Source organism: Eleutherodactylus coqui, chromosome 1 (genome assembly GCF_035609145.1).
Source record: "Eleutherodactylus coqui strain aEleCoq1 chromosome 1, aEleCoq1.hap1, whole genome shotgun sequence".
Lineage (NCBI taxonomy): Eukaryota > Metazoa > Chordata > Amphibia > Anura > Eleutherodactylidae > Eleutherodactylus > Eleutherodactylus coqui.
In genome coordinates, this window is record NC_089837.1 from 168,612,264 (window position 1) to 168,639,752 (window position 27,489).

At 40.1% G+C, this 27,489-nt stretch overlaps 1 protein-coding gene across 1 annotated transcript in view; it reads right to left on the reverse strand.

Annotated features, from left to right (window-relative positions):
- CSMD1 (CUB and Sushi multiple domains 1) overlaps nt 1-27,489 on the reverse strand; it is a 1,401,348-nt gene that overhangs the window by 131,712 nt on the left and 1,242,147 nt on the right. The window contains exons 51-53 of the mRNA XM_066607269.1: nt 24,737-24,931; nt 12,639-12,812; nt 9,418-9,591 (exon numbers count right to left, since the gene is read on the reverse strand). Coding sequence (XP_066463366.1) covers nt 9,418-9,591; nt 12,639-12,812; nt 24,737-24,931 — 543 coding nt within the window. The remainder of the gene's footprint in view (nt 1-9,417; nt 9,592-12,638; nt 12,813-24,736; nt 24,932-27,489) is intronic.

Here is a 27,489-nt window from a genome sequence, read left to right on the forward strand (position 1 = left end):
GATAGGACACAATGGTAAAATCACTGTGATTTTTCTATTGCACCCAGGGAGAATTAATAAATTTTGATCCATAGGCGATATGTACCCAACAATGATGTCAATGACACCTACAACTTGTCCCATGAACACAGATACATTTCTAAAAAAAAGTTTTTACTTTTGGAATGCGAGGATGAAAAAACAAGTAAAAACAGTATGAAACTGATTAAAAGAAGTGTTTTCATTTCCCATAGCAACCAATCACAGAGCAGCTTTCATTTTGTATTCTGTTCTGCTAAAATGAAAGCTGCGATGTGATTGGTTGCTATGGGCAACTAAAACAGTTTTTATTTTAGACAGTTTCATCTTTAGGGCCCAAAAATCTGTGCTCTTAAGGGAATAATAATAGTCTGCCCAAAATGAAAACCCAATAGCCTGGTATTTATTTTTCTGTTATCAGAACATTAGGCATTATCTAAAATACAAAACCCACACAGACATTTTGCTATACAACGATCAATTTGTCCATTATCACTCCAATTGCAGCAAAAATCAGAATGATGCAATACTTGTATTTTTCAAGCATATTAATACTTCCAGTGCAGCTGTAACAATATTTTTATCTTAAAGTGCACCTGTCACCACTCCTCACATATCTGTTTTAATAAATAATTGTATTCTTCATGAAATAACAACCTGGGACATCTTTTCTTGGAACTCCTCACTGTGCCATTCCTCTTATATTCCCCCTAGAAAAGTATGAATGACTTGACAACTGGGTGTTACCATTCTACTTGTATAAAGGGTCTGATACACAGTCTGATAATGATAGCATTGATAAAATAGGGTCAGTCTGTGTAGGGACTTATAATTGAAAAGAATTGCCTAGATCGGCAAAAAGGAAGCACAGTTGACAAGGAGCAAAAATGATAAATGAATATGTGGCGCCCACAGGCTGTGGGTGACAGCAATGGCAGCGGTGGTGATTCCGCTACTCCACCTCTTCCACACAAAAACGCAACCTGCAGGAAAACGCCACAGTGTGAATGGTGTTCTGTTTTGGCATTGGGTGCTACCCATGAAGTTGGGCAGGGTAAGATGGTTGTTTGTCAAGTTCGTGATGCCAGTTCGTAAGTAGGCTGAGACCTACTTCAGACAAAATGATAACTAAAATGTAAAAAAAATAAAATAAAAAGGAAAGTTGTCCTTTCTCCCTGGATTGTAGTGTGGTACCTCAGTGCAGAGGTTGTCAGTGATGGGGAGGGACTACAATAAGGTAGGTTAAACAGTAAAACAATGAAACATTTTATTTGCAGAGAGAGCTTCACTTAGAAACAGTTACACAATTTGCATTACGTTTACTTAAGGTAGATGATTACAGTTGAACGATTGGAATACTCCTTAATCCACATTTATTTATATTCCAGCTTTACTCTCTAGGGTGGTTTATAGGGTTTCTCCTCTCTCTCTCTCTCTCTCTGTATATATATACAGAGAGAGAGAGAGAGAGAGAGAGAGAGAGAGAGAGAGAGAGAGAGAGAGAGAGAGAGGAGAAACCCTATAAACCACCCTAGAGAGTAAAGCTGGAATATAAATAAATGTGGATTAAGGAGTATTCCAATCGTTCAACTGTAATCATCTACCTTAAGTAAACGTAATGCAAATTGTGTAACTGTTTCTAAGTGAAGCTCTCTCTGCAAATAAAATGTTTCATTGTTTTACTGTTTAACATTCTTTTTTTTTCTTTTCTTTTCTTTTTTTCAGATTGTTAAATTCTTGTTTCTGCCTTTTCCTTTACTCAACATTTCTCTCTTCCTGTATTCCTATACTTCTAACAAACTTTTGTACTCACACTTTTCTTACCTCCTTCCCACCATACTGGCTTTCTTTTGATTTTCCTTTCTCTTCCTTGACTAGTGTTGACTTTCCTCAACTCACTTACTTCTTCTCAGACTCCACACCTTCTAAACTTTTATCTGTCTCCTCTCACCCAACCTGTGCAGAGGGCTTATCCTCAAATCACAGACCCCTTAGCAGCTAGTTAGCTAGCTAGGTAGCCAATACCTAGAGGTGATTGACACACATGATAGCAGGCTAGGGTGGAATTCCAGTCTAATGCAGGGTAACATTTAACATTTAAAGGCATATACGCATTTTCATATGAAGTGACCACATAAGTGCTGTTTTCATGAATGGGTGTGAGTCAGACCTGCCTCTGATTGGCTCAGCGCTGAGCCAATCAGGGGCATGTCTGACTCCCACCCCCTTCACAACCACTACAGGCCGGCCGCGCTGAACTCCGTCTGCCGGGACAAGCTGAGTATATATATTTTTTTTATTTTTACACTTTTCTGGATGAATTGCAGGGAAGGGCTTATATATTTAAGCCCTTCCCGACAATTCATCCCGCGCTCGCCCGCAGCGCATTGCTTTCAATGGAGCCGGCTGTATTGCCAGCTCCATTGAATTCAATGCGCTGGACAGCTCCGGCCCGTTTCTAATGAAACGCGGCTAGGAGCAGATTTTTCGGGCAATTTTTTGGCCCCGGTCACGCGATTTGCGGATGCGCATCCGTCATGCGATCCGCAAATCGCGCGAAAAAACGCCCATGTGACTAAGGCCTCAGATGGAATTAGTTCTTCTTATGGTTGTAAATAATAGATTGTACATAGTTATACTAATTTGCTCATAAGTCTTAAGAAAGAAACTTTCAGATTTCGCAGATTTTACCTATATGAATTTGATTAATTTATAAGAATTACAAAAAGTCTCTTCTCATTATTGAGACTCATTCATCAGAGCAGATTGTTCATCATAGGCAAATAATTAGTATATTACAAAGCTGCTCTGCAATGTAAACTTTTAACTGAGACAGTTTACTTCCCTACATTGCTCAAAATTCTTATTTTAAATCATGCTTGTATTTTTCTCCTTGGATAACCCAGAAAATAGTGCAATCAGGCAATTGCTTCCACATTTCCTTTGTGGTTCATACAGATGTATATATGCAATCTGATTCAATCAGATTCAGTGAACTTTATACTGTACTGAAATTATATCGACATGTTACTTACTTGAATCTTAAGTCTGAAAAGGAAAAAAATTGACAATGAAGTTGCACTGTATATTAATAGAATAGCAAAAGGCACACACAAATACTCATTGTCATCCTTTTGAAAGTACTGAAGATAAAGGTAGAATTCGGCAAAGATTGAGTAAAAAAAAGTGAGAAGCACACAACTGTAAATAAAATTATTTCTTTTGAAGTTGAACACAAAGTTCTACAACAAGCTTAGAGAGCATGGACTCTTAAGAAAAGTCATATACCGTGAAAATAAAAAGGTTATTTGCCTGTCTTTTCAGATAATGCACAATTCCATAACAAAAAAGGAAAAAAAAAGCTCTAGTAGCATTTTAAAAGAACCAGGGTTATAACCTTGTGCCATACAGTCCTCAAATCAAACCTACGGACAATACCAAGCAATAGTGTAATATGAATTGAATGAAATTCAGTGGCACAATAGCAGTGCTGAATAATGCTTAAATAACAGCATCATATGATATTTAAATGGCTATTCCCAAGATTGACATTTAGCACCTAACCAAAGGTTGGGGGTTGTACCGTGTCCCCTCTTCTTCTCACTGTGTCTTACTGCACCCATGCAGTGATGTGGAGATTTAATGGAGTGGTGACTGAGCATGTGCAGTATCACCCATTAATTTCAATAGGGCTGATGAAAATATCCAAGTACAAGTGCTTGGCTATCTCCAGTAGTCCTATTGACAATGAATGGCGCAACACTGCACCTGTTTGACCATTTTTCCATTTAGGTTGGTACTCACTGCAAAGGGTGCAGTGAGCCTGCACTGAGAAAGAGAGGAGGACCCAGGCTTGACCCCTGTTCTTAGAATCGGTGGGGGTGTCAGTGGTAATACCCCCACTGATCAGACTTCTATCAATTATCCTGTGGATAAGTGATAAATGTCAATCTTTGGAATATCCATTTAACGAATGCCACCATGCACTGTTCAAATAACAGTGTCACACAGTGCCTACCCAAACATAAATAGAAAAAAATAATAGTAGCTTATTTACCTTTAAGGAAAGGACTATCCGTGGTACATTTACGGAGCTTGGTCCTGGGCTTTAATCCCAGCCGATCCCAGCAAAAGTACAGTGTGGAATTAAAGCTACTGCTCCTACAACGTAACAGGAGCAGGTTGGGTTCTCAGCTGTTAGACATAGCTGAGGACCTAGAGGAGAAGACAGAAGCTGTTTAAGACTGCTTTTGACTTCTATTTTACAGGCCACATAGTGCTCAATGAGCGCTATGTAGTACAGAGAAAGCAGAAGTGTTACATCTGCTGTTCGTCCTGGTGGTCACATGACCATTGGGTGCTCTTTTCCACATCAGACCCAGCTAAGCTCTGTTAGAGACTACTGTAACTACGGGAGGGGATGTGTTCCCCTGTAACTGGGGCTCCTATGGATGCCCAAGTTACTGTGGTAAAGAGTGAAAAAAAAGACAATGTGAATGACCCCTAGAGTTCTTATATGACGTCATGGGGCATAGATGTAAAAAAAAATAGTTACAAAAGTGAGTTTTAAAAAAATTGCAGAATAATATAAAAATATATAAAAAGAAAATGACCCATCGTTGATGCCAACCTGAACGGTCGCCATTCGCAAATACATAATACTATACAAATTATATAGCAGGACATCTGAAACAAAATGACGAACCTATTTGTGCACTTTATTTTAGCATAAATTTACTAAATAAGAAAACAAACTTCTACTTGCAACAATGCATTCCCTATGGTGTGTTCACATGACCGTACTTAGCAGGTGCATGCCTGCAAAGACAGGACATGCGTGCACCATAGGGAATGCACGCATTGTTTTCAATGGAGCCACGGCTGCTGCCAGCGGCTCTATTGAAGAAAATGGTCTGCTAGCACCCCTGAATTGTTTTTCAGAGAAGAGCTTTACATATAAGCCCTGTAAAAAAAAAAAATGCAGGCATTTTCTTCAATGGAGCCGCTGCTGCCGGTGGCTCCATTGAAGACAACGGTCTGCTGGCACACCTGAATTGTTTTTCAGGGAAGAGCTTTACATATAAGCCCTTCCCTGAAAAGCCATTGACGGCTGCCGGGGCTTAGCGGCGACTTTTGCCGCTGTCCCCGGCTCTATAGTTCTCAGCTAGCAGCATGCAGGGATTTTAAATCCCCGGCTGCTGATAGCTCAGAACTACAGAGTCGGGGACAGCGGCAGGAGCCGCAGCTGAGCCCTGGCAGTTGAGTATTCAATTTTTTTTTGTACACTATTTTAAAAGGCTTTCCCTGAAAAACCATTGACAGCTGCTGGGGCTCAGCAGCGACTTCTGCCGCTGTCCCCGTCTCTGTAGCGCTGCTGATAGCTCAGTACTACAGAGCTGGGGACAGCGGCAGACGTCGCACCTGAGCCCTGGCAGGTAAGTATAGATTTGTTTTTCACTCTATATTAAAAAGCTTTTCAGGGAAGGGCTTATGCGGCTGTCCCCGGCTCTATAGCTCTCAGCTAGCAGCATGCGGGGATTTAAAATCCCCGCCTGCTGGTAGCTCTGATTGTGATTGTCTGAAGCACTTCAGCCAATCGCAATCAGAGCTACCAGCAGGCAGAGATTTTAAATCCCCGGCTGCTGATAGTTTAGAACTACGGAGTTGGGGACAGCGACAGAAGTCGCGGCTGAGCCACGGCAGCTGAAGGGAGGTGAGTATTGATTATTTTTTTAATAAACTTTTTAAAATGGCTTTTCAGGGAAGGGCTTATGAAGCCCTTTCCTGAAAATTCATTGACGGGGATGCCGGCAGCAGGATTCTCTACCGCAGCTGGAGCAGATGTGTTCTTCATGCCCGTGGGGGTCACGGCAGCGGCGGAGAGGTAAGTTTTTTTGTTTTGTTTTTTTGCACTAAAATGTTACTTTTTCAGGGGCCCATGACAGAACTGTGTAATGCCCCACTTGACACATTCTTCCAATTGGATGTGCAGCCATTTATGACCAATCTTTGAGTACAATCACTCAGCCAGTTGTGAATCCACCATTTGCCTTTGTAAAGCATTGTTAGCTTTGATCACATCATGGGATGCTGATTGGCCAATAAAGAGCTCTTTCTCACTCTGTCAAATACCATATGTGCTTCAGGTGTTATTGACCACATAATCTAAGGGAATAAATTCCTGCAGCCACATTTAATCTTTGATTCCAGCAGTTATTTTTTTTTTTGCACATGTAAAATACGCAGTGAGGGCTCAGTCACACGGGCGAATCGGCGCCCGTGTCACTGCAGCCAGCAAATGGCCAGACCTGAAGACGGATGTCTCTCTGCAGCGCCGGGAGGAAGAACATGTGACCGGCTTCATTGCCGGTCATGTGTTCTTTCATCAGCGCTGGAGAGAGACGGCCGTCTTCATGTACGACCGTCTTCTAACTGTCAGTCACATGGGCGCATCGGCGCAGGTGTACGGGTGCCGATGCACCCGTGTGACTGAGCCCTGAACATGGATGCAATATGCATATAAAAATGCACATATACACCAAAAACACAGCAAAAACGCAACAGAAATGCACATGCACACAGAGTGGTGTTTGTGTGTTCACTCAAAAATCAATTGTGGAGAGAAAACCCACTCAATGAGTATGATGCACTTGCACACTTGCACTTACTCACTTTAGTGCACAGACCTCTATTTTAGCCCAGTCTTCTGCCTACCCTTAGGGCTCCTTCACACAGGCGTATTTGCAGTATGTGCGAGTTTTTTTTTCCGTGTGTATCAGCGCATTTTACTGTACTTTTTGTGCATGCCAAGCATGTTCATTTGCATGCGGTAGACAAACACGCTCAGATTTAAATGGCTATTCATCCTAATGAGTTACAGATGTGTTCTTTTTTTCTCTGAATTGTGCAGCACAATGTGCAGCATCTATGGGGAGCCGCACAAAAAATATTTTTTGTGCGCATGAGAAATGCACACAAAAAAAAGATATTCACATGGATGTTACTTTGTCACGTACCACCTATGTAAACATCATTGCAGAAAAAGTACCGTATTTTTTGCTCTATAACACACACTTTTTTTCCCTCCACAGTGGGTGGAAAAAGTCAGTGCGTCCTATAGAGTGAACATGCTGAGATCTGACCTGACCGGCAGCTGAAACAGATTGTAAATCCTTCTTACTGAGCTGCCGGCCCTTGGTATACAAACAGGAGAGCAGAGCGGCCGACAACAGCTGATTGCTGGGGGCGGGGAAACAGCAGGCAGCAGGAGAGCAGAGCGGCCGACAACAGCTGATTGCTGGGGGCGGGGAAACAGGAGAGCAGAGCAGCCGACAACAGCTGATTGCTGGGGGCGGGGGAGTAGCCAGGAGCAAGAGAGCAGAGCGGCCGACAACAGCTGATTGCTGGGGGCAAGGAAACAGCAGGAGAGCAGAGCGGCCGACAACAGCTGATTGCTGGGGGCGGGGGAATAGCGGGGAGCTGTTGTACGGGCAGACACCTCCTGCTATGCAGCTGACAGTCGGATACACATTGCAGGTACGATCTGTAGCAGTGCCCGATGCTCGTAGAAGCAGCTCATTAATGAGAGGGAACTTCTGCTCACCCTCATCAGTCAGCTGTAGGGGGATCATGCCATCTCGGTCCATGGTTGCACCCCTTAGGCTGGTATTTTCCTGAGCTCTCTGGTGAGGTTGGGAAGGACATAAAGCAGAGATCAGAGGACCTGTAGCCTGTAGCCGGCGTCGTTGCTGCTGCTGGACCCCATGACATCTGAGCAAATGGACAACACTTATCTGTTGGCTACATAGCAGAGGTGGGGGAGAGCTGCATGTATGGTGTATATATTTGTGCCTAGTTATGCACACATTTATACACCATACATAACCATAATGAGAAATGCCATGCAGGATCCTGGAAAGTTGAGTGACAACTAATGGAATCATCATTACATTGTCACTCAGCTCTTTCGGAATCCTGAATGCCAACTGCAGAGTTATGCAAGCATGTATACAACATGCATTGCTATAACTAGTCAAACATGACATTCAGGGCTCCTGGAAAGCTGAGTGATAAGTAATAAGATCACCATTACATTTACACTCAGCTTTCCTGGATTCTGAATGGCAGGTTGACAAGTTTTATATACTTCATTCTGAGTTGGTACTACTGCTCTTTATTCCTCATGTATTGCCTGACTAACTGCCTGGTCTGGGGAAGTTCCAAATATTTTTTTTCTATTTTCCTCCTCTAAAACCTAGGTGCATCTTATCATCAGGTGCGTCTTATAAAGCAAAAAATACGGTACACTCCTTGCTAGACAGGCTTACAGGGGCACTTTATCTACAGACAGTACCTCATAAACAGTGCATTTAGACAATTTGCACTCAATTTTCTAAAGACTAGATAACCCGTTTAAGAATGAAAAACTCATCATTTCATAATACCATTTTTAAATAGGTAATTCAAAATAGTTTGTGTCTTTCTGAAAAATCACAAATGTGTGAAAAAATGATAAATATAAACATATGCATTATAATTAATATGGTAAAACAGATGTCTCTTGGTATGCCCATGTCATACTACATTGCACATGGCATTTTAAGAATTAATTTACCTAAAATAATTTAAGTGGTAATTAGAATCAGTAATCAAAGGGAATTTGGCAAAAGTTGATTTGTATAGATATATGAATAAATTTCCACCTGGGCATAATATGATTCTTTTTTCGACTAGAACATTTCACAGCTGATACTTATCTTACAAAGGTGAAAGATGATAAAATGAATTTAAATTCTCTATTACATAATTTCCTAAAAGCAGAGAGAATTACAAAAATGCTTGTTAAATGTTACGTTTAGGTTAATTAAAGTTGTTTTCTAGGATTTAAAACACTAAAATAATTCAAGCTTAAAATGGAAAAATACCAATCTTTCCAATATACTTACTTTACCAATTGTACTCTCGTCACCTGTTGCTTGGGGACTGGCGGAATTATATATAATTTTCTAATTCTTTAATAGAGATGAGCGAGTATACTCGCTAAGGCACTTTACTCGAGCGAATAGTGCCTTAGCCGAGTATCTCCCCGCTCGCCTCTAAAGATTCGGGGGCTGGCGGGGGGCGGGGAGCAGCGGGGGAGAGCGGGGAGGAACGGAGGGGAGATCTCTCTCTCCCTCTCTCCCCCCCCCCCCCGCTCCCCACTGCTCACCGCCGTGACTCACCGGTCGCCTGCGGCGGCCCCCGAATCTTTAGAGACGAGCGGGGAGATACTCGGCTAAGGCACTGCTGGCTCGAGTAAAGTGCCTTAGCAAGTATACTCGCTCATCTCTATTCTTTAACAATCCTACTGCCAAACCCAACATCTAAAGAACTGCCCACAGACTAATGAAAGATACTTACAAACACAAACTGGAGTTTGCCCTGACCACTTGTGATCCTGAAGGCATATACGAACAGATGTGCCAACTAGACGAAAGCCAGGATTACACTGATAAACCACAGTGTCTCGATAGCTGAAGCCATCCCCACTGATGTGACCATTTACGATTGGATCAGGAGAGCCACAATGACCGGCTGCATGAATACAAAACCAAAATATGTATGAAACACAATAATTTAAAAATAAAACATAGATTACAAAATTATATTAACTCTTGCAAAATTATACATTAGAGATGAGCAAGCATACTCGCTGAGGACAATTGCTCGATCGAGTATTGTTCTTAGCGAGTATCTCCCCGCTCGGAAGAAAAGGTTTGGCTGCCGGCGTGGGTGACAGGTGAGTTGCGGCGGTGAGCAGGGGGGAGCAGGGGGAGAGAAGGAGAGAGATATCTCCCCTCCGTTCCTCCCCGCTCTCCCCCGCCGCTCCCCGCCCGCCGCCGAATCTTTTCTTCCGAGCGGGCAGGTACTCGCTAAGGGCAATGCTCGATCGAGTAATTGCCCTTAGCGAGTATGCTCGCTCATCTTTATTATACATACAAAAAATGTATGTATTTTAAAAACTTTAACTGGGAACATTTCTATTTAAACAAACATATATATATATATATATATAGAGAGAGAGAGAGAGAGAGAGAGAGAGAGAGGGAGATTATCAGTTGAACCGTTGCACACTGTTAAGCATTTTTTTAAGGTGTGTTAACTCCAATGTCATAAGCAAAATATTTAACACCTTTAAATATATTTTCACAAAATATTTTATTTTCATGACACTGACTCAATATCAGCCACCAAAAACTGTAAGCCACGTCACATCATATAGTTAGTGTCACTTCTCAACGTTAGTAACTTGTTAACAAAAAAAAAGAAAAAGGAACATGACCCCAACTAGTTCTAGAATATCTCAGGTTGTTTCTTCATATATTCTGCTAATACGAGAAAACCCACCCATTAGAGAGTGTTGGTAGACCGAAAGCTGTAAATTCCTCTAATATTTCTCCTCTATTTTTAGTGTCCAATTGAGGTAGCCTAGCCTGCCAGCAGAAATGATTCTGTGAGACATCCCATCAATTTATGCAGAACATAAACATTTTAATATCCTAAATAGAGATGAGCGAACGTACTCGTTTCGAGTACTTACGCGCCCGAGTACCGCCATTTTCGAGTACTTCAGTACTCGGGTGAAAAGATTCGGGGGGCGCCGGGGGGCGGGGAGAGGCGTGGTGGTGTGGGGGGGAGCAGCGGGGAACAGGGGGGAGCCCTCTCTCTCTCCCTCTCCCCCCCACTCCCCACTGCTACCCCCCGTGCCGCCACGGCGCCCCCCGAATTTGTTCGCCCGAGTACGGAAGTACTCGGAATTCGCGGTATTCGGGCGAAAAAGGGGCGTGGCCGAGCATGTTCGCTCATCTCTAATCCTAAACTATACTGATATTATTATTCACAAAGGTTATATTTTGGAAGAAGAACAACACTTTAAACGTAACCTTTATTAGAACTTATTGAAATATCTCATGGCAAAAATACATTGAAAAAAGGAGAGAGAGGAAGAATCAGAATTGCCCTGTCCTGACCCTATCACATGACCCTTCCTTTCAAAAACTGGGATAACCACTCAAATAAGGAAAATCCAATAGGAATGTCTTATCATCATCCCGTCATTCTCTATAATCAGCATGTGGTTGGAAAGTCTGTTAAGGTGCGTCTAGTTGAAACAATTATCGCTAGTTCATTCGAATTTGAATGTCAATCGTCCAGTGTAAACACAGCCAACCATCAAACGATGAACGGTAATTCATTTGCTTATCATTTATTTCATGCTGGCATGAAAATCATTGTTGACTCATTCTCTAATCATCGTTTTTAAATACCATTTGTTCAGTTGTTCTCATTCACTTATACAGTAAATGTGAACGACTGAACGATTTATCTGCCTGTATAAGCAAGCTGCAGAAGCGAATGAGAAAACTCTGACATCATTCACTTGTGCAAAAAATAAATAGGTGTAAGAAAATTTTTCTACGCCTGTCAAATTACCAGAAAAAATATCTCTGTCTATTAAGATTAGATTGCAGAAAGTGCTCTCACATAAAACACAGTGGCCACTATCTATACACATAGGTTGAATCAAAAGTAAAGAAGGTACTATGGATGTTTTCACAAAAAGTCTGTATGAGACATCTATATACATGTATTGAATACAGTCATGTTAGACAAAATATATCATGCCTAAAATACCATCACCTCAAAATAACCGAATGGGAAGACCATACAGGGTCAAAAAAACACCATGCTATATATCCATGACAGTATGTAATCACGCTACTATCAAAAAGAGGCACCAGCCATGTATCCATAAAGGGCATGTATGAATCTAAGCATATACATATCAAGCAACAATCTTACTCCTAGAATCTCTATTTTTAGGTATATAATACACATTATTTCCAGATATACGGAACTAGGAAAATATGTACTAAAATCAGCCTTTCTTCCTTTTACCCCAGATGAAATCACCACATATCAGAGACAATTATTATCATCCTACAGAAAATATGCAGGCAAACCAATAGAACAAGTTAATACTATTTGACATCTCACTCCACTCCGATGCATTTCCCTGGACTATATAATAAAGCCTCAGTATCTCAGGGAGTCATTGTTACTCCAACCTTCAATTAAACATAAGGGAATAATCAGATATCAAGCCTCATTGTTGCATTTATAACACAACCAAATTTTCACGGGAATGGTAGTCATATGTCCTGACACATGTTAACCAGTACTAGATCCATCCAGGCTGCTGTTGTGTCACTCCTCTAATGCCTTCCACTTGCTATTCAGACAATTCGTATGGATTAGATTCACAAATAAGTCACTGCAATTTATTCATGGTATAACCTTTGTTTACAATAATATCAGTATAGTTTAGGATTGATTGACTCCAAATTAGCTTAAAAAAGAATTGTCTTCTACTGGACTTATAGGGCTCATTGATATACAATGGTGAGCCAGTCCAACCATGCATCTTTTTTGCCCCCTACCATTACTACACTATTCTCACAACTTAGTTAACTATGTCATGTAAATTGTGAAATATCCCAATCTGTTGAATATTACACTTCCATTATATTCAACAGATTGATTTGCATTACTGTTTAGATTTAGGAACTGAGTCTATTTACCTAGACATCTCGTTTCAGTGCCACTCCAGAGACCATTAGCCAAACATTCCCTTACATGTGAGCCAACAAGAGTATAGCCAGAATTGCAAGTAAATATTGTTGTTGCTCCATAAACATTTAATGTTCCAATCCGGTTACCATTTGGAGGTGTAGGTAAATCCCCACAGGAAATAACTGTGAAAACAAAAAACACAATGTGAAAGATAATATAGTTACTCAATACATGCCTGACAAAAGGTATTTTATTGGCTGGGAGTTTAGATTCTATTCACAGAATTTACTGTGTGAGCATGTAGAGTAATGCTGTTGAACACGTTGATCCAGGGATTATTCTGGTTGCCATTAAGGAGTCAGGAAGGAATTTTTCCCCCTAAATGGGCTAAATTGGCTTCTGCCTCCTTGTTTTCCTTTTGCCTTCCTCTGGATCAACAAGGGTGGGTGGGGTGGAAACAGGCTGAACTGGTTGGACATTGTCTTCATTTACCCTAACATCCTATGTTACTATGTCTAAAATATATTCCTATGTTAGTTAAAGCAGAATTACTGCCAGCCACTTCAACTAAGCAAATATAACATACATACTGTTTTTTTGCTTTTTATACCTAAAACAGTAACGTTATAACTCATCTCAGATTTACTAGCGATAAAATGTAACAATCATAAAAAGATTTGCAGAATTACTATTCTATTTCGTATTGCCTTAGTGGCAACATATTGTGCAGAAATGTCCCTGGTACAAAGTTTGGAATCAATAACACAAATTTATAACACAAATTTATATACTGAGATAAATTGTTGTTGGAAAGTGCACAAATCAAGTGAAAATAACATTTCATTCATGCGAGTACTGTAACATAAACTATTGAAAAGTAATGTGAAAGCAGTTTAAGATACAATTCAGTAAGAGTTTCATTTGGTAAGGAGCACATATTTTCCGAATAATTTCCATTTTGAGACTGAAGGTACTATTTGTAAGAAGAGCATGATTTTTTAAAATAGAATAAGATAGGAAATATGTTGCTAACGCAGCACTCTGTCTACTGAACTACTAAAAATGATATTAATAAATTACATAAAAAGCTTTGTGATTACAAAATCTAATGAATTGCTAAATATGCAACACTTCATAAGCTATTTGCAAAAAGATAGATAGATGGATGGATGTCCAAAAGTTGCACATTTATGTAGTTCCTTCAAACCGTCCACTATACAGTAAAGATTTATTATGTACTCTTTCATATCTTTGGTCATGGCTCAACAAATGACCAATATAGAATAAAGGCATAATTTTGAGTCTGTTGTGAGATGTTTATGCTATGCTACATTTTTGTATATATGTCCACCTAGTAAAAGTGGTTGTGATCTGGATTGCGGCCTGTCAATGTTTATGCTAGCATATCGCAATATTATATTGAGAGAAAGTCTTTATTGTATTGTCTAGATTGTATTGTGAGAAAGTCTTAACAAAATCTGTGGGAAATTAAAGCTAGACATATTATCTATCTATCTATCTATCTATCTATCTATCTATCTATCTATCTATCTATCTATTTATCTAAAAATGTTGGTATTCTCACCTGTCTGTTTCCATAGTTCACTCAGATTTGTAATGGGTGAACATCATGCGTTTAGCTGCCTCCCAATACAAACTCTTACCCATTTTCAGTGGATAACTTAGAGCGCAGCATCCCTTTCAGGATTAATATATTTTGAAAATATTTTGTAAAATGTGTGCATTCTTGTTAAATTCATAATTTTTACAGCATTTTTTGAAAACTGTTAAGTCTATGCATTATTGCATATTACAGCTTATATTGGTATGCAGCTGGTCAATAAACGTTTATTATTTTCTGTGTGTTTTTAAGAATGAATGTACATGTGGGACAACCCCTTTAAGTGTCATGTACCGTTTATCCATACAATTAATGCCCCATACCTAATGTTATTTAGATATCACTCATGTCACCAAAAATATTTCTAACTCATGGAAGAATGGCCTCCATAACACCTCTGAAGGTGTTATGTGGTATCTGCCACCCATATGGTACAAAACAGATCCTTTATGCCCTGTAAGTTGTAAGATGGAATCTCAATGGATCGAACTTGTTATTTCACCACATCTCCTAGAAGCTTGATTGAATTGAGATCTAGGAATTTGGAGGCCAAGTCAACATGCTGAACTCTTTTCTATGTTCCTCAAACCATCCCTGCACTTTTTTTGCAGTGTGGCAGGCCATGACAATTAAGAAATGCCATTACCATAAAGGGATTCAACTGAGTGATCACTGCATTAGGAAAATCTACTCAATAACTGATTTTGCCACATTTTTTGGGGGGCAATAACAGCTTTTAGACATCAGGGAACAGATTCCACAAGGTGGTGAACATCCTCCATACTCAAGTCAATCTATGCCTGCTATAGCAGCTTCATAAGTTGTGGATAAGTACGAGCAGAAATTTCAGAGTTTCTAGCATATCCCAAACACATTCAATGGCATTAGAATCTGGTGAGTTTGTAAGCTTAGATAATGTAGAGAATTCATTGTCATGTTCCTCCAACCCCTCCCTAGTGACCCAAGCTTGAAGACACGGAGCACTGTCCTATTGAAAGATAGCACTGTGTTCTGGGAAGACTTCCTAAAGAATCCAGTGCAAATTGTCATCTAACAGGTCCCTGCAGTGTTCACCATTCAATGATTGTGGTGTGATGGCTGGCTTCTGTGGTATCGTTCACATTGCAGATTTAGTTGCATGCAATCGCTCCTCCCCAATCTGGGCTGGGTTAAGTAGATGGCTGCATATAAGTCTGCAGTGGACAGTTTAGCTCCTCTGGTTTATAGTCTGGCTTGCTGCATATTGTTAGGTTCTACGGCCATTGTGCCGACCCTATGGTGATTGTGCCTGCTTAGCGGCGATTGTGCCTGCTCTGCACCTTATCAGGTATTGCATTTTTGGCTCTTTTCCAGTGAAATATATTTTTGAGATTCAAGCTTCAGAGCATGGTAGTTCTGTAGAAACTGTTTGGGTAAGGAGAGAACAACAGAAAGGACACCATTGTGGGCATTTACTATAGGCTGCCTGGACAAGCAGAAGATATTGATGAACTCTTTCTGCATCAGATGGCCAAGGCTTCAAAAAGCATCACATAGTGATCATGGGAGATTTTAACTATCCAGACATTTGTTGGGAATCTCTCACAGGTAAAACTAATGGATCCAACAAATTCTTATCTGCCCTTGCTGACAACTTTATCTTCCAAAAGGTAGAAGAGAAAACAAGGGGATCTGCTATCTTGGACCTAGTTCTTACCAACAGGAGGGAATGGTTGATGAAGTAAGTGTGGATGGGACCTTAGGAGGCAGTGATCATGCTATCCTTGAATTTTGGATAAAAAGAGGAAGAAAACATGAGAAGACTCAGACCTCAAGTTTGGATTTTAGAAAGGCAGATTTTAATGAACTTAGAAAGAGGATAGGAAAAATCCAATGGCTGCATGTTCTGAAAGACATAAATGTCCAAGAAGGTTGGGAATTATTGTGAAATGAGATTCTCAAAGCACAATTGTTACCAATCCCTAAAAGAAAGAAGAATGGGAAGCATTTAAAGTGACCAGGATGGATGAACACAGAACTTGCACACATGTTAAAAATGAAGAAAAAATATGTTTATCAAATGGAAAGAGGGGGGAATATCTGAAGAAGAATTTAATGCAGTCTGCAGTAACTGTAGGGCAAGTGTCAGAGAAGCTAAAGCTAATAATAAATTCAGGCTTGCAACAGAGGCCAAAAGCAATAAAAACAGATTCTGGGGGTATGTCAAAAGCAAAAGAAAAGTAAATGATGCTTACAGGATGAAAAGGGTAAATTGGTTAAGAATGATGTTGAGAAGGCTGAACTTTTAAATTCCTATTTTGTATCTGTTTTTTCTCAGAAAGTAGATGGAACATCAACCTAAATGAAATCAAGTCTCAAGGTCCAGATGAATTACATACTAGGATACGAAAGGAAGCAGTGGAAGTAACTGCTGAACCACTCACCATAAGCTTTGAAAATTCCTTCTTCCTAGAAGATTAGAAAAGGGCAAATGTTGTCCCTATCTTCAAAAAAAAGGAAGAAGGTGGATCTAGGAAACTACAAGCCTATAATCTTGACTTCTATACTGGAAAAGATCTTTGAATGAATGAATGAATAAACAGTATGTATGCAAGTACTTGGATAAAAAATTAATCAGAGCCAGCATGGGTTTGTAACAAACAAGTCATGCCAGACAAATTTAATTGATAAGGAAAATGTGGTGGATATAGTATATCTTGACTTTAGTAAAGCATTTGACTAAGAATCTCATACCATACTTATTGAAAAAAATGACCAAATATGAGAATGACAAGGCAACTGTTAGGTGGATTTACAACTGGCTGAGTGATTGTACTCAAAGAGTGGTCATAAATGGCTGCAGATCCAAGTGGAAGAATGTATCCAGTGGGGTACCACAAGGCTCTGTCCTAGACTCAGTGTTGTTTAACATTTTTATAAATGATCTGGAGGAGGGAATTGATGGGAAACTAATCACATTTGCCGACAACACAAAGCTAAGAGGGATAGCCAACACTAGGGAAGAGAGAGTATTCAAAAAGATCTAGAAAAGCTTGAACATTGGGCGGCAACAAACAAAATGGTATTTAACAAGGAAAAGTCCTATATCTGGGCAAGAAAAGTGAAAAAAAAACTTATAGAATGGAAGGAATTGGGCTAAGCAGCAGTACATGTGAAAAAGACTTGCATATATTAATAGATCATAGACTGAACATGAGTCAACAATGGGAAGCAGCAGCCAAAAAGACAAACACAATTCTGGGATGTATTAGGACAAGCATAAACATAGATAAACTGAAGCAAGTTCAGAGAGGAGTTACCAAGATGGTAAGCGGTCTGCAAATCATCTCCTATTAAGAATGGTTAAAGGATCTGGAAATGTTTAGCTTGCAAAAAAGAAGGCTGAGAGGAGACTTAACAGCTGTCTACAAATATGGGAAGGGCTGTCATAGTGCAGAGGAATAAGCGCTTTTCTCATTTGCACAAGGAAAGACAAGAAGCAATGGGATGAAACTGAAAGGGAGGAGACACAAATTCGATATTAGAAAAAAAATGTTGATAGGGAGGGTGATCAATGAGTGGAACAGGTTACCATGGGAGGTGGTGAGTTCTTCTTAAAAGTATTAAAACAAAGGCTGGACAAATATCTGTATGGAATGATTTAGTGAATCCTGCACTGAGCAGGGGGTTGGACCAATTGACCATTCTATGATTCTATGATTAGGTTATCTCGCCAACTGAATATGGCTTCATGCTGCTTATACCAGATGTGGACCCGGTCATCTATATGGTTCAGCAGTAAACTGGACTTTTGACTCTAGATTACTTTATGCTTTGTGTCCAAGGTTCATTAATGTCTTTCCTGGGTCCATGTGAGGTGTTGTTGGCAATGATGTGAGGTCAGCAGGGGCAACCTTGTCAGTTTTTTAGCATTTGAGCCCTAGCTGCTGCAAGGTTTGCTGCATTGTCATTGTGGACATTTGACTAACTTTCCCATTGTTGTATTGCTAGGTTAGTTGGTCTGCTGTAACATGTCATTGCTGAGATACCAGATGTGTCAGCTGATGCTCATCTCTAGGCTTAGCCACACGTGGCCTACCACTGTGTGATATTCTGTCAGATGTCTGTCTGTGGTTCAACTAGTGTTAGTACGCTCTTGATACCATGGTTTGGGAATTGCCAACAAAAGCAACAATTTCAAAAATTTTGGCACAATACTTCTAGGCACCAACAATCTGCCCATGGTTAAAGTCACTCAAGACATCCTGTTTACCCATGACTGCCAAATGCTGGCTGCTGCTATGCAGAGGAGATGTCAGACCATTACATGAGAGAAAATGGTGATGCATCATTCACATAGTACTGTACTACTGTCATGTGCCAGCAGTTCTTAAGGCAGTGATCATGTATTTAGACTTTAACAAGGTTTAGGGATGTGGCATATCTGCCCAGTTTGCTCATTTTAAACACATGTATTGACCATTTGCTTAGAGCCTAATCTATCCCACCCCTTGACAGGTACCATTTTTACAAAGTATTAAATAATTATTTAATATTTAATACATTTTAATGATTATATAATTAAAAAAATATAATTATTCACTTTAAGGGCTTAGTCACACGGGCGCATCCGGGCACTGATGCGCCCGTCTTCCTGCATGAAGAAGACGGCTGCACTGCAGACACGGACGACTCTGCGCAGCGCCGGAATAAAGAACACATGACCGGCAATGGAGCTGGTCATGTGTTCTTTCTCCACATGTACAGTGTGGCCGTCTTATCTTTCTAAGTGGTTTTATTATTATGACTGATTGGTATATGTTTCTAGACTTGAGTGTATTTCATTTACTAATCTAGCTTCCTTTGAGGTGGATTCTACCATGGCATATATGTTACTTGTATAATGGAAATGATTATTTTTGTCTTGGGAGGCTTCTGATATTCTGTAATAAGTAATTTATTCTTTCTTTAAGTATGACTAATAAAGATGTGTAATTGCTCCATGTTTTCTCTGAGGCCAATACATAAGACCACTAATTCTGACAAGAAGAATTGTTTGAATGTTTTATGTCATATATATTAAGTAAAGCTGCAAAGACATTTAAAAATATAAAAAAAATATGATTAACCTTAAAATGTAATTAAAGGGTATGGACACCTTTAGGGACATTTTTTTCTCTTAAAAGCATGTATTTTCGACTAACGATCATTTTCGCCATAGGGTTTAATTAAAAATATTGTACAGTTTGTCTTATGCAGCATCAACATTTCAATGCATATAGACATTGCAGTCTAAAGATCCTTTTATATGGGCTGATTGTCAAGCCTGAACGGTCCTGAAATGTTTATTCACCTAACAAAAACTCTAATTCATTGGCTGATCGTACCACTTCAGTAAGCATAAAAATGTTCACTGATGTGGGGTATATTTCCCCATGTGAATAAGGAGATGTATATGTTCATCCAATGGCATGATACATTTAAAAATAATATTTGCAACACTTTATATACGTTTTTAACAATAGTATATCAATTTCTATGCTTTGATATTCTCAATGGACTGGGATATGACAACATTTCCATCTTCCAAAATCAGAGCATTCATATCTGCCAAATAGCAGACAATGAAGGCTGCAGTGAACTCTCTGGAGCCGTTGAGCTGAATGCTCCAGTCCTAGCTGTACAGCATGGCTATAAACTCATAATGAGTGTCAAGGCCCATAGCCAGGGATTTGTGTGTTCAAACCAAATGAGATTAATATGACATGTTATTGTATTCACACAGTAGTTATCAATGCTCTAGCCAATTTTGCTTTAATATATAGATGTACAATTACAGATCACATTGTCCTACATATAACTAAGCAGCATCTAGTACTTATAAACCAGAAGTGTTTCACAGGAGTCATTTATGCGCATTTCATTTGAACTGACAATATTTCTATGTCTTTCAATGTTTTTACGTGGCAACATTTTTAGTGAAGTGTAATCTAACAATAATGTCTACGTGTAAGAAAATACATGTAGGGACTTTTTTTTCTCTCATTGACATAGTAATTATATTTACTCTGATATGTCAAATGGTTGTTCACATGAATAATGTACAAAGAATGTACAGAGGTGAGAAACGTATGATAACCAGGGGCTCCACCGCTGGGCCCCCAAAATAACTAGAACAGAGATGTACTATTTGACCTACTGGCAACCACAAAAAAAAAAAAACCTCAACCAAAAAAAGATTGGTGCATATCACAATATATATGACAAATATAAAAAGCACAGAATCCTTTGTTGAACAAAATTACTAGACATAGTTAAAAACATTTAAACCCTAAAATACCAGAGTGATTCAGTCCTAAAGGAGCAGACATTTTTTACTGATATTACCCATGTGGTGTTTTCTTTTGGCCCTATTTTTTTCCTGGCTTGCCAAAATGATTTTTTGCTGTGTTTTTTTTTTTCCGGTTACATATACAAATATTTTTAATACCTTTTTTTAACTGGAAAGTTTTTTTTTTATTTTATTTTTTTTAGAGATAGTATGTACAAAAACAAAAAATATGGATTTTTTAAAATTTATAGTTATTTTTAAAATTATTATATTTACATTAAATAAAGTAATGAATGGGTTTGCAATTTTATTTTGGACGTTTTAATATATATTTCAGATTACAGGGTGCATATAGGGACAGTTTTGGTGAGTGTCAGCTGTGGGTTGTTTTCTTTTTTTTAATTATATTTTTATTTTCTTCTGTAACTTTTTAAAACTTATTTTGGTAACTTTTTTTAACTTCCATGTTCCCCATGACATCATATAAGACATCTGGGGGTGATTTACACAGTTTTTTTTATTTCACACTTTTCAACTGTTACTGAAGCATCAATAGGAGCCCAAGTTACAGGGAATTATATCCCCCTAGTGCGACAGCAGTCTCTGTCAAAGCTGGTCAGGGGTCTGTTAAACCCTTAGTGACCAAGCCTGTTTGTGTCTTAATGACCAAGCCAAATTTTGGAAATCTGACATGTGTCACTTTGAGGCCTTAGTCACACGGTCGTTTTTTGCCACGATTTGTGGATCGCATGACGGATGCGCATCCGCAAATCACGTGACCGGGGCCGAAAAATCACCCGAAAAAACTGCTCCTAGCCGCGTTTCAATAGAAACGGGCCGGAGCTGTCCAGCGCATTGAATTCAATGGAGCCGGCAATACAGCCGGCTCCATTGAAAGCAATGCGCTGCGGGCGATCTCACGATGAATTGTCGGGAAGGGCTTAAATATATAAGCCCTTCCCTGCAATTCATCCAGAAATGTGTAAAAATAAAAAATATATATATACTCACCTTGTCCCGGCAGACGGAGTTCAGCGCGGCCGTCGGCAGTTCTCCTGAACTGCTCAGAGAATGAGCTGCCTCTGATTGGTCACAGCCTGACCAATCAGAGGCAGCTCTCACTCACACACATTCAGGAATTCATGAATGGGTGTGAGTGAGAGCTGCCTCTGATTGGTCAGGCTGTGACCAATCAGAGGCAGTTCATTCAGCAGGCGGGGATTTTAAATCCCCGGCTGCTGAATACTACAGAGAGCAGTTCAGGAGAACTGTCGGCCGGCCGCGCTGAACTCCCCGTCTGCCGGGACAAGGTGAGTATATATATTTTTTTTATTTTTACACATTTCTGGATGAATTGCAAGGAAGGGCTTATATATTTAAGCCCTTCCCGACAATTCATCCCGCGCTTGCCGGCAGCCCATTGCTTTCAACGGAGCCGGCTGTATTGCCGGATCCATTGAATTCAATGGGTAAACATAATTCTTCTCTCTGCCACAGCTGTTACAGCTGTGGCAGAGGAGAATGATTTGTCTACTATATGTTCTCAATGGGGTCGGCGCTGCTGCCGCCGGCCCCATTGAGCGCATATAGAGAAGAGAACAGGAATCACAGATCGCAGATAGGTGCGGTCTGCGATTTCAGTTCTATAATTTATCGGACGAGCGCATAAAAAGCGCTCATGTATCCGATACCATTGCAAAGCAATGGTTTTATAAGATCACCGGACGCATGCGCATGTGCAAATCGTGCGAAAAAACGCCCGTCTGACTAAGCCCTGACATAGAATAACTCCGTAAAGGTTTTGCATATCCAAGTGAGTCTGACATTGTTTTTCGCCACATATTGTACTTAAATTAGATTTAGTTTCTTTTCAGGAGTTAATGCAATTTAGAGGAGAAAAAATAAAATTTAAAATTTTTGCAAATATGCCATTTTTAAGGCAGGTTTTTTTTTTATAGTGCACATGAAAATGAGGATTTGCACCCCAAAATTGATACACCTGTTTGTTCTGTGTTCAGAAACATATCCATTGTGGCCCTGATCTTATGTCTGAACAGGGCCCAAACTGAAAGGAGCAGCGGGTTGCTTTAAGAACAGGCATTTTGCTTGAAGGTGTTGTAGGCCCTATTGCACGCTAGTAGTGCTCTTGAGCAGCCAAAACAATGGAGAACCCCACAAATTACCACATTTTGAAAACTTTACCCCTTAACGAATTCATCTAGGGGTGTACTACATATTTTGAGTTTTTGAATGAATCTAATCAAAGCAGAAGGAAAAAAATACGCTTTTCATTTTTTTGGCCATTGTGTCAATTTAAAAACAGTTTTTTTTTATACAGTACACATATGAATGAGATCTTGCACCCCAAATTGGATACCCCTATTTGTCCTGTGTTTAGAAACATATCCATTGTACTCCCAATCTACTTATAGGACACATGGTTAGGCCTGTAATGGAGGGAACACCCATTGGATTTCAGGGCACAACTGAATAAATTCCAGGCCCAAATGCTCACTTGTGCAGAAAAAAATATGGACTCCCTAAAAATAATCCCCCCCAGCCCTTTTTGGCATTTTCTAAATCTTAGATAAAAGTAATAATGTAAACTGTGTGGTATGTCCGAAAACAGAGGTAATTATGGAGGCCTGGTTGGGATGGGCACATGGGGCAATAAAATCAGGTATCCCTCTTCTTCCCATACTTGCTGTAAACCCAACAGTTTTTTTGTGGGTATTTCTTGACCTCAACGGCAGGGATGGGGTGTAAAAAGTGGCGCTCTGCGAGGCTTTATAATTTTGCTGAGCATGCGCAGAACCAGGAAGGTCCACGGAGGAGGATCGCATCGGGGTTCAAATGTGGAGGCATCCGGGAAGAAGTTTCATCTCCTCTTACCAATCCCATCAGTGAGAGAAGATGGAACTTCAACTTTTTAAAAGACTTTAACGTGATCGCCATTATCCATTGGATAACGGCGATCATAAGACCAGAAACTGCATACCGCGGCTGCCCGTGACATCTCCAGGCTCTTGGCTACCTTTGGTCCGTAAGGGCAGATGAAACTTTAAGTTTTTAAACTTTTTTTGTTACACTTTTTTAACTTTACATGATTACTGTTACCCAATGGATAATGGTGATCATGTGACTGGGAACCACATATAGCAGTCCCCAGTGACATCTCCCTGCACTCGGCTATCTCTGACAGACGGGTGAAGGGGGATTTTAAATTTGCTGGGCTTAACAGCCTTCTGTGCATGTGCAGAAGCCTGCGGTAGGTCCAGATCGCCACAGGAGATCATGGAGGATGGTCGTGAGTATTTTCAGCTGCCCTTATGGATCCAATCCTGAACACTTACTTTTTTTAAACTTTTTTGTGGTCACTGGTATCCTTCAGTAGCTGGGAGCCAAGAAATGTTAAATGTCCTGTGCCGATCTGTTCTTCTGCGCATGCATTGCTATTTTTCCTTTGGCGTGCATGTGCAGAAGACAGCGGGGGGGGGGGGGTCCGTTTCAGACCAGATCAACGCGGGACAACGTGGAGGATGTGGGTGAGTAGTTGCAGCCCCCTTCATGTATGCGATCCATGAGAGTAGCTGAAAATCTAACTTTTTTTTAGCTTTTTATTTACTTTTATTCGATCAGCGTTATCCATTGGAGGTTTAATTCTGCGCCATATTTTTACTATCCACCATAATTAATACCCAGGACCAAGCACATATGTTTACAGCGCTTGTTTCTTTATGGATTAAAAGTCAAAAATGAGGCATAAGCCAATATACTAAACAATATGTGTATATGGCACTGCGGGCAATACCCTGATAGGGGCAGTATTGGGAAGAAGCAAATACATATAAATGCTCAGGGACAGATGTACAGCAAGAAAGCAATAAATGCAAGTGGATTCAAAAATAATAACGTGCGTGTGCATAAGATAAATAAAGAAAAAAACATGCATGTCCATAAATGAGCCACGTATAGGCATAATGTTTAAAATATAGGCATATGCCTCATTTTTCTGTGAAACGGTTTTAATTAAGACCCTGACGTATTTATAATGAAACGGAGAATTAAATATTTCCTTGATTTGTTGTAAAACTATGTAGCAATAAAAAAGACATTTATTATAACGAACAAATAGAAATTAAAAAATGGGGAATTCATAGAAATTTGATCCATACCAATGCATCTTGGTTTGACGTCTCCTCCGCTCCACGTTCCATTAGCTCTGCATTGTAGAAGTCTCAATCCTTCAAGATTATAGCCAGGACTGCAGCTCAGCAAGACCTGAGACTCATATTCATTTAATGAACCTGAAACCAGCCTCCAGATGACATGTTCAGAGAATTGAGAATCCAAGCTCGGACAAGTCATAGCTGTAAAAGAGCACAATAACTGAATAGTCATATTTTTTTGAAAGTTCTCAGTGTTGCAAAAATTCTAATTATTGTAATTACATTTACATATATCTCTACTGTTTAAAAAATTAAGGGAACACTTTAAAGGAACCTGCTATGTACTTTAAGCTGCCCTCACTGAGATTATACACTGATTTCAGTGATCTGCACTTGTAGGGTAATAGGCAGTTTAAGTATTTACAGCTTGTAGCTGCAGTTCCTTTTGTTCATGAGGTGCTTCTAGCCCTGCCCATCTTCACTGAATGGCAGTTTTCTTAGCATGCAGTTTAACCCTTTCCAATCCACTGTCGGATGTCTTCCAACATATTTTCTGAAGTCTGTAAAGCTCAGATGTCGAAAGACATCAGACACTGTATACTTACACTATTCTGCTGGCCACTCCACTGCTCTGACATGTTCCATCATGTAGTTACTTGCTTTAGCCAGCAGATGGTGCCATTGTATTACAGCAAAAACAGCAATCAAGACCCTCAATCCAAAAATGGATTGCGAAGGGTTAATAGCTAGAAAATTGTCCATCAGGGGGTGGGTGGGGTTAGCAACATATCATAAATAAACTGGACTCATATCTTGCTGGGAGCTGCAGGAACAACCTGTCATTTCTCGAAACCCACTGCACTTTTCCCAAAAGTGACAGACTGCTGAATTCAGCATGTCTGTCACTACTTTATTCTGCCCTTAGTATTGCAGTATAACCCCAAGTCACTTAGCCTTCAGGATATCAATCTGCCCAGTTTAGAAGCATTAGTGATTAGGAATCAGTTTCACCTAGTTTGGCAAAAATGCAAGTGACAACAGGTGAACTGGAGAGGACGCAACAAGACAACCCTCAAAAGGAATGGTCCTGCAGGTGGTGGCCACAGCACTTACTCTCTCCTTGTCCTTTGTAATTGACTCTTCTCTATTTTTTTCTCATATCCTTGTCACAACTGGTTTCATGAAGCGATACCTACAGCCCAGTTAGGTTAGGTAGTCCTGCTCCTCCTGGATGGCTCATCTATACAGGTCAACGTCAAAAAACAGAAAGCAGCGCTCCTTCATAAATGTTTGTGGATAAAGATGCCAGTCAATACAACCTGGAATCCACAGGTAGAGTATAATCCAGAGAAACTTCCAAAGCCAGCATCCTTAGTGCATTTAAAAATAAATCAGCATAAGGCCTCCTTCACACGGGCGACAAAGTTGTACGATTTTGTTGCGTTGCTACAATGCTACAAATCACATGTATGTATAGCCCATGATTTCCTATGGGTTAATTCACACATGCAATGTTTTGTAGCATGCAACATCCCAACACAAATTCTTGTGAGTTCCACGATTTACCTGTAACTCGTGAGGTTTTGTAGCTCATGTTTCCCTATGGAGCCTTCCTCTCTGTTCCATCGCATTACATGAAAACACGGTTTTGGTGTGGTGCGATGCCACTTTGACAGTAGGAAATCCCACTGTCCGAGCCCTAATCTAAGCCTTAGCTGCAAAAAAAAAAATTTAAAAACAGTATACATCACATTAGAAGCGCTGTCAGCCCAGCCACAACTTCTCCCCGGGTCCCCAGCACTATTCTCCTTCATCTCTTCTGGCCAGGGATTGAAAAATCCCTGCCTCCAGAAAGCGCTGCCTCTGATTGACGCTTCGCCAATCATAGCCAGCACTCGATGAACCAATCACAGTCATTTATCGAGCGCTGGCTCTGATTGGCTAAGCGACAGCTAATCACAGCCAGTGCTTCAAGGAGACCAATATTTTTCAATTCCTGGCCAGAAGAGACAAAGAAGACCAGTGCCGGGGACTAGCAAGAAGCTATAGCGGAGCCCCAGACAGCACTTCTAGGTGAAATATACTGAAAAAAAAAATTGCAGTTAGGTCTTATTTTCAGGGCAGAGCTTATATTTCAAGCACCCCACCCCCCCTGAAAATTCTCGCATGTGGTGCTACAAAGTCGCGCAACTGTGTAGGGCCACATGCAATTTTGTAGCACTACAAAATCGCAGTATTACCGCGAAAAGATGCAGCGATATCGCACGGACCAGCAATACGATAAGGCATAAGGCCTCTTTCATATTGGAAAACATTGGAAACCATGGGTTTCAGATACCTGCGTTTTGTAGTGCTGTCGCATTGCTACAAAAAAAATTAATCGATTTTGAAGCCTTTGTGAAAGCAGCCTTTTGCTGATTGAGAAAGACTGACACAGTCGAAAAGTTGCATAATGGAGGAATAAACTTAATTTTTTAAATGCACCTGGGATGCTTTTTTTGCAAGTTTTTCTGGACAACCATATGTGCTGTCACAAGGTTTGCTGTGTCTTCCAGCACAGTCTCAACAAGATGGAGCACATACCAGAACATGGGTTATTACACAAGGAGAGCTGGACACAGCTGTAGAAGGACATTAACCCATTATTAGGAACAATATATGATGCTTTCTACAAGGAGGAACACTGTCAGAGCTCTACAAAGTGATCTCCACTGGGATAATGATCAATATGTTTCTGATCAAACTATCAGAAATCAAAC